The sequence below is a fragment of the Poecile atricapillus genome, chromosome Z (assembly GCF_030490865.1).
Source record: "Poecile atricapillus isolate bPoeAtr1 chromosome Z, bPoeAtr1.hap1, whole genome shotgun sequence".
Taxonomy (NCBI): domain Eukaryota; kingdom Metazoa; phylum Chordata; class Aves; order Passeriformes; family Paridae; genus Poecile; species Poecile atricapillus.
In genome coordinates this window covers 114,316,876-114,334,087 of record NC_081289.1, presented here as the reverse complement: position 1 = coordinate 114,334,087, position 17,212 = coordinate 114,316,876, and the positions used below count along the sequence as shown (strand labels likewise).

Below are 17,212 nucleotides of genomic sequence, written 5' to 3'. Positions count from 1 at the left end.
ATATGGATACATGAATAAATAGGAAAGAAAGAGAGATGTGCCTGAACAGCTGGGTGTCTGAGATACTTTATGTTTTTAACAGAGAAAGACTGGCGTAGAGCTCCTGTTCTGTATGAGAAAGAGACCAGTCTTTGCCACTAGCTCATCCCTTTTACAAATCTGTGCCCTAATCCCTGACTTCTTGGTGTCTCATTTCACTTCACTTGGAACAGAGATAAGACCTCCTAAATATTTATTTACTTCCATGAAAAATTCTGGTAATTGAGGTTCTCCAGAATGAAAAATCAACAAAATAAAAGAGAACAAACAAACTGCAGCCAATTCTTTGGTATGGATTTCTGAGACATGTTCAGCAACTCTCAAGGTGAAGGCCTTTGTACTCACTTTTGAGAGAAACAACAGCTGCATGCATACTGCTTAGCAGCTGAGAGTGTTTGGAACTTTAGGACCAGTGTCAAGGTTTAGAAAGAGCTGCTCATTCATATTTAAAATATAGATCTGTTTTACTTCACATCTTAAAAACTTATCTCAGTTTTACTTCTACATCAAGTACCGAAAACAATTTTACATATGAAAATTTTATTCTAGGTTAGAATATTTCAGTGTATGAAGATTTGATAACCTCCCATTTTCAAATCAGCCTGCTTAGCACCAATGCTGTTTTCACAGACACACCTCTGATATTTCACAATCCAGTCTACCAGACTGTGACACCTGTTTTCCCATGAGGAACCATGCCCAAGGCTAATCAAATGCTCTGTTGTGCTATTATGCCATTTCACAACAGATAAACCATTTCAATGTATCATCTTTTGAGATTTGTATTGAAAAACCTAGAAAAATAAATTAGACTAGAATTTCTACCAATGTAATTTTCAGTATTGTAAGCGCCAAGAAAGACATTTAAAAAATACTGCAGTTCAGAAAAGCTACAGCAAAAGGAGTAAATTATTTGAAATAGCAACTGAATTATTTCTTTTTTCATTAGTTTTATAATAAATTACACTATTTTATTTTACTTTGTTTAGTAAGTATTAATATACATAAGAAAAGAAAGAACTTCCAGACAACTGAAACGCAAAAGTTAAAACCCTTTAGATGGAGCAGACATGTAATTCTTATTATTCTATTCTTACCCACATGAACTTGCAGAATACTGTACTCCATTGCCAACAGTAACATTCTGTGGGCTGTGTTTACCTTGAAGATTTTCTTTACCTCAGCAGAAAGGGGTTTGAACAAGAGACAGAAGGGTTTTGCTTACCTGCCCTTATACCTCCCAGCATACTGAGGGAGGGGGCATATAGGGAGGCAGGGAGGAAAACTCAGACAAGTCCCTGTATAAATAATATAGGACACTGAGTTGGTGTTTGTGACTAGATGTACAAAGTTGGACAACTGAAATTCTCCATTGTGTTACTGATTATCCTATTTTATGGACAAAAGCAAAACAACTCAGTACATTTCCTGTTAAAACGATATGGACTAGCTTTTGTATAAATATAATCTAGCGCAAGTTCATTCAAGCTAAAGTAATTGGGAAACCCGCATACACTTGTCCTAAAAATAATTTTTAATGTTTTTTTCAATTTTAGCAAAAAGCCATTTATAAAATGGGGCATGAAAAAGCTGTGACTGTCAGATTAAACAATCAATATTGACTATGTGGGCAACAAAGCTGTCCACATCCCAGAGTAATTTCAAAAAACGTCCAGCTCTAGAACAGGACATACAGACCATAACTGTTGTTTGACAATATCATATGACACATAGGTAATTACCTGCCATACTGAAGAGATTATGACCATGTAAATTTACAACTATTCCCACCAAGATTAGGCTGAAACTATGGCAGACTGTCATGCAAAAAGGCAGGCACCAATTCTTCATTCTCATCCTTTAAACACACCTCACCACTTCTCACCAGGAAGTAAAACTCCCAGGAGAAGCTTATGATCAGCATGACTATGTTACCACATCTGCAGTTTCCTGTGAGGAGAAAAAACACCCTTTTTCCCCATGCATTCATCTTCTAGTACAAAGTTGGGCAGCCTTCCTCACCTTTCCTCACCCTCATCTCACACCAGGAACACTGTCCTTCTATGACAGCCCCAAGCCGAAGGTGCCATGATGGAAATCATTGGGATCTGGGGTGCTGCTGTTGGGAGGAGGTGAGAATGTCTCCACATCCCTTCACAGTGACCCACAGGGACCAGCTGCCCCTCTGCAGCCTCTCCTGTCTCACATCTGCCTACAACTGCAGACTCAGTTTATCCAAACACTTCTGTACCAACACAGCCATGCATGACAGATGTCATATGAAAGTTCTTGGGACTAGCACAGAGCTCAGTGAGGTTGCTCCCTATTAAGCATGGAGCAGGCAATGCAATTAATGAGGCTGACTTTGGAAACAGAGATAAAAGGCATCACACCAAAAATACTGTGTTGCCTTAACAAATGGCATAATTTAAAAACCCACTGCCATAAAAAACCCTTAAGCAGCTCCAGTGTATTTCAGGTACTTGAGTACTTTTTGTTTATCTTTACACTTCAGAAACAGACTGGGCCATTTCATCATCTATGAATCATTGTTAAAAGGTGTGATTCCTGTATATAGCTGTGATAGAAGAGTATTGTGGAAGAATGAGAAAGATGTTCTTAAAATACCAAACAAGTTATAAAGACTTTGGAGTACATTTTAGTCGTTTATTAAGTTATCCTACAGAAAGTCACCAGACTTCAAGGAAAAATGCACAGCTGTAACATTTCATTGGACCTGAGACTACAAGGACCTTGGCCAGAAAATAAAATCAATACTGTAACCATAACTACCAAAGTCACGAAAGTATTTCCAGTTCTAATGCAATAAGATTAAAGGGCTATTTGAGATAAAATAATATAACGGAATTTGTTGATTTAGAAGAATTCAGATTATGAAATCTCCTTCTTATTACTATTACAGTCTATACTGGTAACAGTTAAGGACATTTTAAGAGGTGTGCCACATCAACTGTTAATCCATCTGGGGAATGGTTTTCAAGGGAGACAAAATCTTTAAGCCATACTGAAATATACTACATTGATCAAGTTTGACACAGATTGTTTGAAAGCAGTAGAAAAGTACCTTTTCAAATATATCTATGTACAAATACAAAAACAAAGAATTTATGAATGAAAAGAGGTGCCCAAAAAATTACCTCTTTCCATAAATGAAGATGTTCTGCACCACATACATTAAGTTATGCAGACTTACACATACATACCCTACAAATTCTAAAAAGAGGTGATCAGTTTCATAATACTAAATCTCTTATTCAGAAAATTGGAATAAGAAAATTACACATAATTCCTGGGAAAAATCTTGCACTAAGACATTCATTTTATCATTAATTTCAATCAAAGGATATCTATCATCCAGATAAAAGGACGCTGCCATAATATTAAATTCATCAGAGGATAATGGCCATGAATACAAGAAAAATACTCTTTTGTACTAACATCTTTCATTGACCTATATGGAGACCTTGAGTGTATTCAACTCACTAATCACACACAGAAAACATTAAGTAATAGGTCTTGCCACAATATATTTGTCAAAAGAAAAGACAAAGAATCTTTAATGAGATTTTTTACAGTGACTTTATTGAGCAAATAACAGTCATTTCCAGGAATGAAAAAAAAAACAACAAAAAAAAAAACCAAACCTTTTTTGTATGCTTCATATTGCATCTACAACTGTCTTTGTCTTTCTGTTTATATTTCTAAACATTTTGTTACTCTTCATTCAGTCAGAAACTTAAGTGTTCATGGGCTGAAGGAAAAGCCAGGTGCCTGCTCTGCCCAGAATAAAATCTTCCTCATCTGCTATTCTGAATACCTGAAGACACTTAGAAGGAGTAAATTTGTCTACATCTGTTTTAAATACAGAACAACAGATATAATCTTTGTTGCTTTATTTTTTGAACAGAGCATAAACAACATTACTCTCAATAATTCAGGATGTCAATTTTCTTGATGTATAAGCAACTTACTAAGGTAATATTTTTGCCATCCTGTTCATGCTATGTTTTTCTTTCTCTGTATTTTTATTAAATGAGCATTTGGGAGATCCTTCGCCTATTTTTCTATATTTAGTGCCTTTCAAGTGTTTTTCATCTTTATAAAAATAATGTTTGACTTATTTCAGGTACCAGCACCTTTTTTTTTTGGCAAAATTGTCACCACAGAAAAAAAAAGTAAACCAATTCCCCATGGATTTATTTAAACTATCCAAACACTTAGTATTACTTTTAACTAGCAGACAAAGTTCTCTGAACTCTGCCAACATCTTTTTCTGCAATGAGGAACAAGGAGAACTCAAATTGGGCATTCAGGTAACTCTTCCTTGTTAAGGCTATTGTTTGTTACCATGATGCCATTTTCAGTATCACAGCAGCCAACAGGCTCACAGAAGACACGCCTAAGAATTCACTCTGGAGATACACTCTGAGAGGTTAGTCTTGGTGAAAAGTATGTCTTAGTTTACAAATGTGAGGCTTAGAAAAGTTATCAAGTGGTAGCATTTGACTACGGTGTTGAAAATAATTCCATCATACTAGTCAAAAACACTGAAAATTATATGTATTATATGGAGATGCACAGATATGAAATGTATGTGTATGCACATGTATACATTGTTTAAAGAGTATTTTGAAACAATAAAATATACAAAGGTAGAAGCAACAAGCTACTAACAAGACACAAATTGCTTTCAAACATACTTTGACATAGAAGGATTTTGAGAATTCAGGCTACCTCAGAAACACAGAATGGAATTCAACAGGTATTCATCAAGGTAAACCTTTGCAAGCTGAATTGATCTGTTAGATGGAGAGTGTGTTTCTAAAGTATTAACCCTCAGAAGGAGCACCAGGAGCTGGAAAAAATCCTGAACCCTGTCCAACACAGGACACCAAGAGGCCAAGGTGTTCTGTTACCGTTCTCAACTCCTGGACCACATTAACTACTTCCTCTTTTAGTTCCCTCACTTCAGAAATGAGAACATCCATCCTTGACAGTTGATGAGAAGAAGACCCAAGAAAGAAACAGCCATCAGGAAGGACCCCTACGGGGAAGGCATTTCCAGTGGATGGGGAGAAAGAAAAAGGGGACAAGTGTCCAGAAGAGGAGTATCCAACAAAAGGTGTCGGGACCTGGGAAGTGGAGGGTCCAACAGACGCTGGGCAAACAGCAGGTGAAGGCGGTCCAGCTGTTTCAGTTTTAATGGAATGATGGCATCTTGTCTCTTGAATGTTGGTAGAGGTGGGTGAGGTGTAAGAGAATGAACATGATGAAGAAACTGTAAAATTAAAATTCACTTCATTGTATATTGATATTCAGTATTTCCAGACACCTGACTACTATGGAAATACACAGTGTTGTAACACTACAACAGTAAAACAGATCTCAAGGATAAGTTGTCTGCAATTATGTTAGTGAACCTTGTTAAGCCAGCTTTCAGAAAGGAGGCCATAGATGCACACATTTTCCTTCTCTTTTGTGATATTCCTCTTTCCTTGCAAGTTAAGAAAAAAGCATCTGATTTACTTAAGTTAGTAAATCAAGATGTTCAGAAACAGTTATTAGCCTATTAAATAGTAAATACTCTTCAGCCTCTGCAGCAGTCTAGACACCTTTCAGATTTTTAGTAACTTTCTCTTCCAAATTATGAGGAGATTTTTTTTTTTTTGTTTCTGCATAAAATTTCTAAATTTCTAAAACACTCATCGGTTTTACTCAGGCAGAAACTTACATCTATCACAAAATCTTACTAATGCAGGAACTAAAAATTTTGTTTAATATGGAAACATAGTAAAGAATGCAGTAATAGCAACCTGGAGAAAGGAAGACTGGAAGAGATCTACAGCAAATAACTTATTAAACATAGATGTATTTCTAATTGATAGAAGTGTAAAATATCATCCAGATGTTATCGAAGTTATTAAGGCATCCAGTTGGAAGAAACAAGGTACAAGACAAAGAAAATAACTTGCATAATATATGGCAGAAGACACAACAATTGAAATCCTAATTATCATGTTAGGGTTCTACTTTTAAGTAATGTACCATTCTGAGATGACTTTTCCTTTTCTGGGACTGTAGGATTTTTTGGAGGACAGTTAGTTACTTGAAAGGCTAATGGCAAAAGTTGTGAGAGAAATCTGCAGCTATAAACCTGCCTCTTTGCTCTGCCAGAAAATCTCAAACCTGTTTCAAAAGATCACACAAATAGAAGCTGTGTTGAAATTTTGAACATTTCAACACAGCAAAAATAATGGCCCAAACTACAGAATCTTCCCACATTGACTGGATGTCTCCAAAATAAAAAACAACACTGTCATGTCGCAGTGTTTTTTCAATCTGTTTTTGAAACTGTTACACATACTCTTGCAGTTACATATATTTTTAAAATAGTCACAAACTTTTTTGCAAGCCAGTGAAGTAAACCTCCAGGACAGTATCATGGCTTCTTAAGTTTTTCTTTTCTTCTAAAAGGATTAATAATCTGACTATGATAAATAAAATAAAAAAAAAATACATATTTTTAATGTTATATCAGATGTTATCAATGTTATAATGTTTTATATCAGATTGGTAACGTAACTCTTTGTGGATTTGTTTCTTACCAAGTGTATGCCATCTATAAAGTTACTATTTTTAAGATATGCTTGCTTATTTCTGCCCAGAGTTACATCTTCAAAGAGACGGCTCCCCCAAAACAGACTATAAAGCACAACATCTGGAAATCTTATCAAAACATTTTTGGAAGACAGTTAACAGCAAAAGGACAGTCTGGAGTTTTACAGCTGAAAGCAGAGTCTGGTATGAGCAATATTTTACTGTAACTGGGCTAGATTTCCTTTTCTTAGTTTCACAAATACTCCATCCTGGCTACACCACAAGTACTCCTCTAATCATGTCCCTGATCCTCATGATGCATGGCTGCACAAACTATAAAACCTAACAGGAATACAACAAAATCACTGCTCTCCTAAAGTCTTCTTACCTACTAAACTATGATTTTTTTTTTCAAAGCAATGGAAAGTTGATCTAACCTGTTTCACCCTACTTCCAACCTTTCCTCTATCCTATTTTTAATCTCAGTAATATTTCTGTGTTGCACATTAATTTCTGTCTCATGCTCTCTATTAAAACTTTTAGAATATCCCTCAGACACCTAGGAAACTCCTAAATATTTTATTCAAATATGTTTCAGAAGTCATGGTTTTATTGCAACTACCCAGTTCCAAACTACAACACTCATGACATTTCTGTTACTTTAGAAATAGTTAAATATAGATGTGAAAAGCCTTAATGATAAAAGATTCTTTCAAAACTATGTCATTTCAATTTCTACAAAAATACTTTACATTAGATATGGTGATGAAGAAATTAAATCTATTTCAGCTCAGAAGTTAGAGACCTCTCTTGGTCAAGTTCAAAACTGAGACAATGAAACAGAAATGAACAGTGGTATATTTTAGTATCAATATTACTCCTGATCTTGTCTCTCTTAGAAAGTGTAAAAACTGCACTAGAGGGGTAGAGAAGCTATCTACCCATAAACATGATATCCAGAGACATATTTATTTGTGGGTACTGTGAAACTATTTGCATTTTTGATGCTGATGACCTGTGGATACTGCCTGAAGCAGTGCCTGTTGTGACTACATTAGCATTCCTTCTTGACACTGGATAAACACAAATGTGACCCCAAAAGGCTTATTTCTTTTTCATTTATCCCTAACCTCATATAGCACACAGATTTACATAGATGAGTGGGAAATAACACAAGTTACTTCTGGCATAGAAACTACCTCCAAATTGTATTTTTATTATCTTTGTGTTTGCAGGCATATGGAATCAGAAAATAGGTTTTCCTAAATACAATATCATAATAAAACATCTGTGTCTGAAAGGAGCTTTTACACAGATACATGAATAGAATCATCATAGAATATCCTGAGCTGGAAAGGACCCACAAAGGATTACCAAAGTCCTACTCCTGGCCCTGTACAGGGCAGTCCCAAGAACGATGAGTGTGTGAACACGTTCCAAATGCTTCTTGAAGTCTGTCAGACTGGAACTGTTTCCACTTCCCTGAGGAGACTGTTCCAACCACCCCATGGGTGAAGAACCTCTTTCTAATATCTCACCTAAATTTGTTCTGGTAGAGCTTCATGCCATTCCTTGGGTTTTACCACTGGTCACTGGAGAGATGAAATCAGTGCCATGAAGATGATATCAAGCATCTAAGAAACTAGCAGCACAACAAATATGCCAGGAGCTGCCCCACACCCACTCCCGCGGAGCCCAGGCACCAAGGGCAGGCACTGCAGTTGTTACTTACAGTGTTTCTACAGCAGCATGATAACCTCAGAAAGTGATCAGAGGCAAACATAACTTTTTAGGGGCAAAAGGCCCCCAGTACAACAGTTTTTGCACTGGACAGTGCTGTATCTGTGCCTCTGCAGGAATAGAACATCTTACAGATGGAAAAAAACAAACAAAAAACCCTAATAGTGACTTAAAGGTAGCCTCTATGATGGGGATCTGGTAAAAGGTCACTAAGCTTATTAGTGCTAGAGGACAGAACATTAAGGGAGGGATGTAAACTCCTTGAAGCAAAAGTAACACACACTGATTTAAGTCTATCTTCTTTATTCCTTCTTCCTCATATTGTAGTTCCCTGTCTTATGGAACATATTAAAAGTTGTTACAGTGGTCTAGCTACCTAATGACACAGAAGTTAGGTAAAGGTTCATTGTAAATACACTAAAGGGATTTAAATTTCATTCATTGCTCACTACTGATAACTGTAACATGAAGTTCATACAAACATGAACAAATCCAGTGTTCATGGAAAATGATTCTTTGCAAGTGGAATGATTCAAAACCTAAAATGCAGTTGAGGTACTTGAGAACTTTAGAGATCATCTGCAAAAGGCTCTGTCAGCAGGACTTGCCCTCAGGAGTATACATGGCAGTGCACTTCCCAGAAGCCCCCCACAGTTCATGCAGCAGCACAAAACTACTTCATTTACCAGATGGGGATATCTGAGAGAGGAAGAACAAGCTGTTTTCCCTAAAACAATAAAAATAATTTATCTAGAAAGCAAAATGTTTATTTAAGACGTGATCCAGCCTTTCATGAAAAATTGTAATAAAGTTTCACAGCAAAACAGGTAGTATTCACAGAGAAAAATATTTTGCATAAGGAGAAAGATTCTGGGTGGCAGGTTTATTTGCTGTTACTGAGTTAGGTTATGCAAAACCACAGGCAAGCCTATTTTTAAAAAAATCAAAAGTGAATGCTTCAAACAGTCAAAAATAGTATCAGAGCCTCCATGAGAAATGGAGTACAAAGAAATTAAGAAGAAAAAAACTACTTAAAATTGAGAAGAACAGCCTAATGCTAAGAACACAGATAAGAAGGTGAAAGCATATTAAAAAGAGACCAACTATAAAAGAAATGTGAAAGTAAAAGGCAACTAAAAGAAATACCCATCACATGCTTCCTTGCACATGGAGATGAAAGAGAAAACTTAGCAAAGAAAAATAAAAAATAACTGTGGGGTGTTATTTTTTTGTGGGGGCAGGGGGGTGTGGAGGTGTTGTTTCGGATTTTTTTAGCTTTAAAACAATATAAAAATGAGGTAATACCAAGGGGTCACTCAGTTGCTGAAGAACTGAGAGCAAGGTTAGCAGTAGAAGTGAAAATTGAGAGCAAATATTGAAAGATTCACAGTGGAAGCAACTGCATGTCATTTTCTCTATTTCTCTTCTACATACTATGCTTTACATGTCACAGGCTCTCCAGGCAGCTGCAGTACCTCAGACACAGGATCCATTAACCAACACTGTTCAAATATATGAGTTTAACCACATTCTCACATAACAAAGGGGAGGGAAAAGACTGCACTGGAACCTAGGTTTATAAAGCATGAGGGCAAGATATGACAATTAATTTCACTCTTCTGACAGCCACAACTTTCTTATCCACAAAATATCCATGTTTGTTGCTTTGGATAACCCAGAACATACCACCACTTACCAATCCCCTCAGCCTACAGATAGAGTCCCACATAGCTACATGTGAACTCCTCAGAAACAGCCTATTGGATCTATTCTGAGCCACATGGTAGAGACTAAATGTCCATGTCATGGTAATATAGAAACGGTGTAATCTTATGTTGACTAAACCATAGTAAGATGTTTTGATTTTTGCTTGAAAGCACTGGATTCCAAATTCTAGCATATCTCAAAATTCACAGCATAGACAACATCAAATACCTCATTTGTCACATGTATTTTAAAACAATAAGGCTGTCACCAGATACAAAAGATATTTATTATTATTATCATCATCATCATCATCATCATCAATGTTATTTATTGTGGTTCTCTATACAATATCCTGATGGCTGTTGGTTTTAAACATATTTACAAAACTAGCAAATACAATCACACAGAAGAAAAGGTTCTTTTAAAAAGCCATCATTTTATTGCAGCCATTATGGAATGGTAGAGATTTATTGTATATCTGAGCATAATTCAAGGTAAAATAATCTCATCTTACTCACCTTGATCTCTTTCATGCCATGTCCTGCTTCCTGCAGCTGGTGAATTTGGAGAAGGATAGAAGTCTCCTGTTGGGCTTGGCTCCATGTTTTCATCTATGGAGATAGTTTTGGGTCTTTTGCTGTTGAAGAATTGTGAGGTTTGTCAGTGAATATAATATTCATCTAGTGGTGGTATATAAACTGTCTGGATCCCTACAATTATTTTAATAGATAGTACTTCAGGCTAACAAAGACAAAAAACCCAAAAAACCTGGATATTATAACCTACATTAACTTGCAAAGGCAATGTTAATAATACATGATGCGCTCCAGTTATTCATATGACTTAATACTTCAAAGATGGCCCGGATGGGTAATATAAAAGTCCACAGCATTTCATTGAACAACCAAGAAACCAGTTCCTGTAGCCTACCAGAAAGTAGATTGTGAAAGACTGTGTTATGAATGTACTAAACTCTATGCAGAAACCCTGACGCATAGGAAGTCACTGGAAAGTGTTACCAATAAGACCAAGGTAGAACACGAACTTCTGTGAATGTGTTAATGAGGAAAAAATGTACTTTACTGTATTTCATTGGGTCAAACTCCAAAGATTCTCAAAGAGGGCTAGTCTGAAGCACTTTTCATTTTTGACTAGTTTAATTAAAAACAACAAAAGGCCCTTATTTCAAGTCACACCATATAAAATGAGGCAGAACTTCAATACAGTGGAGAAAAGTGAAGTTTCCTCATAGCAATATATACTGAAGCTGTTATACTGACTGCCAAAGAAAACCAGAATAAAGGTTCTAATAGTGTGGTATTCCGCTTATTACTGCTACTACTACTGCTATTACTACTACTGCTATTACTACTACAACTGCTACTGCTACACTGTGATAATTAATCCATCTATTTCTAATTAATCCATCAATTTCTATAATGTATTTGGTATACTGCCAAGATGAAAATACGATGGAATGAAATATGGGAACGTGAGCAAAATAACTCAAAAGAACTAAGTGCTGGTGGATGAATACCTCAGCCCCCTGATAGTCCTGTTAAATCCTGTCCCACTGTGCAGACACTTCCAGACCCACTGGGGTGGTTCTGGAAACGTGGGACAATGACAGCTCCTATGGTGCTTGTGATTTCATGGTATAGCAGTTTCAGCAAACCAAGGGGCCCTGGGGGTCTGTCAGAGAGTACATTATTTGGGACTCAGGTAGAGGGCACAGCAGGTTCTCTACATCCATGGGCCAACCAGCAGCTCCCAAGGGAGCAAATGGGACTTTTTCTCAGAGATAGGAGAAGGGATGAACAGAAGAGATGTTAAACAACGGGGGAGTCAGGCCCTCAGATTAAATTGCCTGTAGCAGGCAAAGGGAGACCCTTGAGAAAAATTAACCTTTAAACATCTCATATGCTCCTCCCTCTTACCACTGCTGGGAAGTGCCCCCTGAAAGATCAAGGCAGGAAACACACTTGCATGAGCTGGGCTGCAATGGGTGAAAACACCTTGTCTTTATATACCTGTCCTAACACCTTTTATAGAGGAAACACTATCTGTCCAAACCCATTTTGGAAGATGGAGGTCCAAGAGGGAGCCCTGAAAGACAGCCTTTCTGCTCACAGCCACTCTGAGCCCTGCCAGCATGTTCCCAAGTGCTACCCCTTCCTGCAGCTCAGTTACCATTTTGGGATGTGTATCTGTCCCCTTGGCAGATGGTTTAGCAGGCACTTCAAACCCTGAAAAAAGTTACCACTGCCTTCAATATCATGAAAGATGACAGGCAATAATGACATCATTTCAAACGACAAAATTTATAACTTACAAATCTGTATGGAGATTGTGGTAACATACACAAGTATCTAGCCTCACAAATCAGAAAAAATTAACAAAGTAGGTGGTTGTTGACAGGATTTGTGAATTGCTTCTCCTACACTATTAAACATGGTTCACATTAGCACTCATATCAAGTTTTTACCTGCTTGGTGGAGAGGACAAGGACCTCTGTAGATTTACACCCGAATTCATATCATGGTAATATGGCTGGCTCGGAAGCTCTCCAATTGGGAAGTTCACTCCACTTCCCTGGGTTATGGGTGCTGAAAAACACATCATCGTAAGAAGTCAGAGACAATCTTCTATCTTTTCAGCTCTTGGAAAAATATCAAGATGTTATTACATGTATCTAATTTTCTGCCTGTTGTGGAAACCAAGTACCAACAAGTTGTATCAATGATTATGTATCTAAAAAGCGAATTATCTTCCCCAGTACTTAGCAGTCATTCAGATAGAACACATTTGTTTAGAAGAGATAACATGGAATCACCAATATACAAAAGATAATACAAACCTCAAGCACTACAATGAATGAGGCCAGGTTTATGAGGAGTTAGTTATTATTATTTAGTTTAGGAGTTAGTTAGTATTATTTATTAAATAACTGAAAAAAATGGAAATAAGAAACTCAGAGGCACGCTAATTCCTTTTCCTTAATGCTAACACTTTTGTATCAATAATAGCCTTCTGTGTGGACAGCCTGGTTTTCTGCTTTCTTTTTCTTTCACCCAGTGCCACAGGTTCTGCTTTGCATATGTACACTTACACACAGATACATACAGTCAGTGTTACCTTCACCTCCTTATAGGATCTGTGTACCATACAGACTCTGGCAACTCAAGAATAAATTATGCGTTACATATTGTGGTGTATTTGCCTTTGCTCATTGTCTGTGCATTGTGCTTTTTAACTACCTTTGGCACTTAAAAGAATAATTGCACATTGTGTAATGTATTTGAAGGTTTGTATTTTTTCTAACAGTTTAAGTACAACTCTGTTGCGGCTTGAGGTTAAACAAATGCATAGTAAGAAATTCCACAGAAACCACATGCTTTAATGCTTATTATTAGAAGTATATCATGTATAACAGCTGCATAACGCACAGTTTTGTAGCATAATAACAATATTGTTTCTTTTTTAACCTGAATGGCCTTATACTTTAAAATGTACTTAACCACCTGACAACAAAAAGAAAGCTATAATTCACACATCCTCAGCCTTCTAAAACAGCAAAACTGAATCTTCAGCAAGCACAAAAAATTATATGCCTTAGCACTGCAGGATTGCAATATTCACTGTTTTGCTGAAGGATTTAACATAACTTTAATTGTTGAATATTAATTTCTGACCACAGAAAATGAAATAACCCATGCATCTGAAGCCTCAGTAAGTTAATTAAATTCCTCAAGCACCCTGATCCTGCATAAGTTAACACCTGTGCAAAATATGGACAGACATTTTGGAAACTTTGGAAGCCTCTTTGGCTTTGTCCTCACCTTGCCAGAAAAGTAATTTTTCTGGACCATTCAGTTTTTACAATGCTGGTATCACCACTGTGGACACCTCTAACTATAACTTTCAACTATTCTTCTTTACTTCCTAATGAAGTCTTGAGAGAAATACTTTTATAATGTTGATAGCAAAGGGAGAAAAGAAAGGGTCAGGAAGCAATGCAAGATGAGAATGTTGACAGGTTTTATGCAATACTATTATAACAATTGTTAGGTGTCAACAAATGAGATCTTATATCCTTTTTGTTTTTTCTTTCTGCAGTCAAAGCTTCACCTGCCGTTTTACATTTATTTTTATGGAGGTTTTTACACGTTCATGTATGTAATATCTCTGATGCCAAAATGAGACAATGTAATTAGAAATTCAGTTACAGCCAATGCTAATATTAAAAGAAACACAAATATTCCATAAATTTTTGATCATCCTTTAAATCCATTTTAAATTCATTTTAAGAGCTACAAATTTAAAAAACAAAAAAACAAGCAACAACAACAACAACAAAAAAACACTAGAAGAATAATCAGATCTTTTGGCAATATCCAAGAATGTGAAGGGCATCCTTAAAAAACTAAGTCTAACAATAGAAGATTTTGCTACATATGGTAATTTTATTGAAGCATCAGATGACTAGGTGTGCAGAGGGAGATATAACAAATTGATTCCATCTTTAAATATCAAGGAGACAGAAGAGCACCTATTTGTTTTATTACAAACACATGCAAGATGGACTGTAATACTGTGGTCAAATATATCAAAATTGTGCATGGTTATAGGCATTTACCGTGCATCTTAAGTCCTGTGAAGAAAAAAGTTCAAGGAAAAAACCTTCCCTTGGTTATAGCACATTTTGGAAATGATTAAACACAAATGTTAACTTACTTCTTGACACCCTCACAAGTTCTGACACGTTGAATACTCCGGATTTCACAAAACTGTCCTCAAGGTACACTGGAAAAGATCATACACCCATAGTCAGTATAATGAGAAGATTAATAAATAACTATAGATATATTTATACACCAACTAACAATGGTATTAATGGAGTATGAAAACAATAATACACAGATCAAAGCTGATTGCAGGATCTAATGTGAGCTGAAATTCAGGCAAAGGTGCAAAAAAGTCTTAAGGATCTGTGATAGAGCAAATTTTAAAAAGTATATGAAAATTACTAAGCAATATACTTAGTCCCTAGCCATCCATCAAAAAAGTATCTGAAAACTAGCTTCTTTTACTAGTATCTTGAAATTTTAAGTTAGTATTGAACTATAACTGGTATCAGCTGGATAATCCATTTCCCCATGGTCCAGACCTGTTCTTGCATATGTTTCTGTTAAAGAGATTTTTACTTAACTCTCACCTTGCTGACTGTGACTTTATAGTACAATCCTCACTACCAAATCATCATCTCTGAGGCAGATGAGGGGTTTGCTATTATTTCCAGGAGAAACAGGAACTGAACAAGCAGTTGAGCTATTCAGTGGGGTGTGTTTTATATGCATGCTGAATTATGTATCTAGAAACCTATGTTTTAGAAAACATATATTAATGTTTTGGCTTGTATTTATTTATCCTAAGATAAATGTATTTGATATACTCTCTCTGCTGTGAAATTCAGGCATAAGTTGGAGCAGTGCTGTGAAAGAGTGCTGACAATCAAGTCACTTATCTCAGTAGTGTAACTGGTAACTGTATGCAAAGAGAGCTAAGAAACTCATGTTTCTGTGGAAGCCTCACATCAATAATCACTGCAAAAGTTGTATTAGAGAATCTGAGATTACATTGTATCATGGCATTTTATACTTAGTAATAACAACCATTTATAGACAAAAGTATTTAGATCTATACTTGGTGCACATTGCTGCTCCAACAGTGTTACTTTTTAATTTGATTTCATGTGAGACCATATACTAAGAATTTCTTACTCTGCTTTCCCTAGTCTCTTTTCTGAAGTAATAACATTTTTTTCATTTGGAAATAAACTGTCAATTTTCTGTCCCCAATGTTTGAAGGAGTAAAAGTATTCTGGATGTCCTAACTAACAAAACAAATATACGAAAAAGTACACCTACTGGAATATCTACTGATTTAGAAAACAGTGGTTTGGTACTATTCTCTTTGGATTTCTTTCAGAAATTGCTGATTTTATCTTCAAGTGATTTAGCAAAAACATGACCACTAGAATCAGAAAAGTGACTGTAAAAGCAGTACACTTTACCTGACACATCTGTCCTTGTACACCTGGAGAAACCTCTAGTTACTTTCCAGGTCAAAAAGAGGGCAGTGGCAAAAAGAGCGGTTTTCCCTGCTTATTCATCCCACAGAGCTGCCTCACTCAGCACCTCTGGTATTATTTACTAGGGCAGGTATAAACGGTGCACCAGAGAGCATAAGCTGAAAGAATAGGAACCCATCTGACCAAGCCCATTTCCCAACATCTCTGCTATGCTGTCAGACCTATAGGAGAGTGTCAGTCTTTCCCAGCTGAGAACCATCCCATGATCAAGCACCACAAGTGTACAGAGCACTGTAGGCCTGCAGGATCATCCTGAACAGCGTTCTGCCAATGCAGTCTTCTTCTCATTCTCTTCTTCATACTCTATTCCTACATTATTCCCACTAGTGGCTCTTCAGGTCTCCCTCCCTTTATAATTCACTTCATTTCATATTTCTCTCTCTCTCATTTTCAACAGATGATCTCCATACCCATTACTTTCTCCTCTCTTACCATCCTTCACCTAGATATTGCTGGCCCCTCTGCAGTGTCTAAGAAATAAGAGATTTTCTCTCTCATTTTCTGCATTCTCTTACACCGTTTCTCCATATTTTTTGTGTGGATGAAAATATGACATAGCTTCTGAAATATTTACTTCTTTATTTGATAGAACTTGGTATACCCATATGTTGGGGATTAGGTGTCCTTCCTTTTGCTCTGGCTCACCTATGGAATTTTTACCCATTAGTGACTAGGAAAATCTGACTGCTGGTATTAGTGGGTTCTTAAGAAACACAGAGTTCAGCTGGGCTCAGGGGGGGAAGTGGGGCAGGAAAAAGGGAAGGTGAGGGCAGCTGAGGGCTGGCTGGTTTCTTCAGCTTCAGAGTAGAACTCTCACTGGGACCTGTTGCGGCTGAGAGAAGGGAATTTGCCATCACCCAGATGGAGCTGCTGCTGCTTCTTCTCCTTCTTCTCCTTCTTCTCCTTCTTCCCTCTTTGTTGGTGGGCCTCACACCCCCTGTCCTGCCGGGACGTGCC

General features: G+C 36.8%; 1 protein-coding gene across 7 annotated transcripts in view; it reads right to left on the bottom strand.

Moving 5' to 3' along the window:
• Nucleotides 1-17,212, bottom strand: part of NFIB (nuclear factor I B) — a 169,818-nt gene that overhangs the window by 44,094 nt on the left and 108,512 nt on the right. For all 7 annotated transcript variants that reach the window (XM_058864272.1, XM_058864275.1, XM_058864276.1 and 4 more), the window contains exons 4-6: nt 14,839-14,907; nt 12,590-12,710; nt 10,623-10,741 (exon numbers count right to left, since the gene is read on the bottom strand). In XM_058864272.1, the coding sequence (XP_058720255.1) occupies nt 10,623-10,741; nt 12,590-12,710; nt 14,839-14,907 (309 nt within the window). The remainder of the gene's footprint in view (nt 1-10,622; nt 10,742-12,589; nt 12,711-14,838; nt 14,908-17,212) is intronic.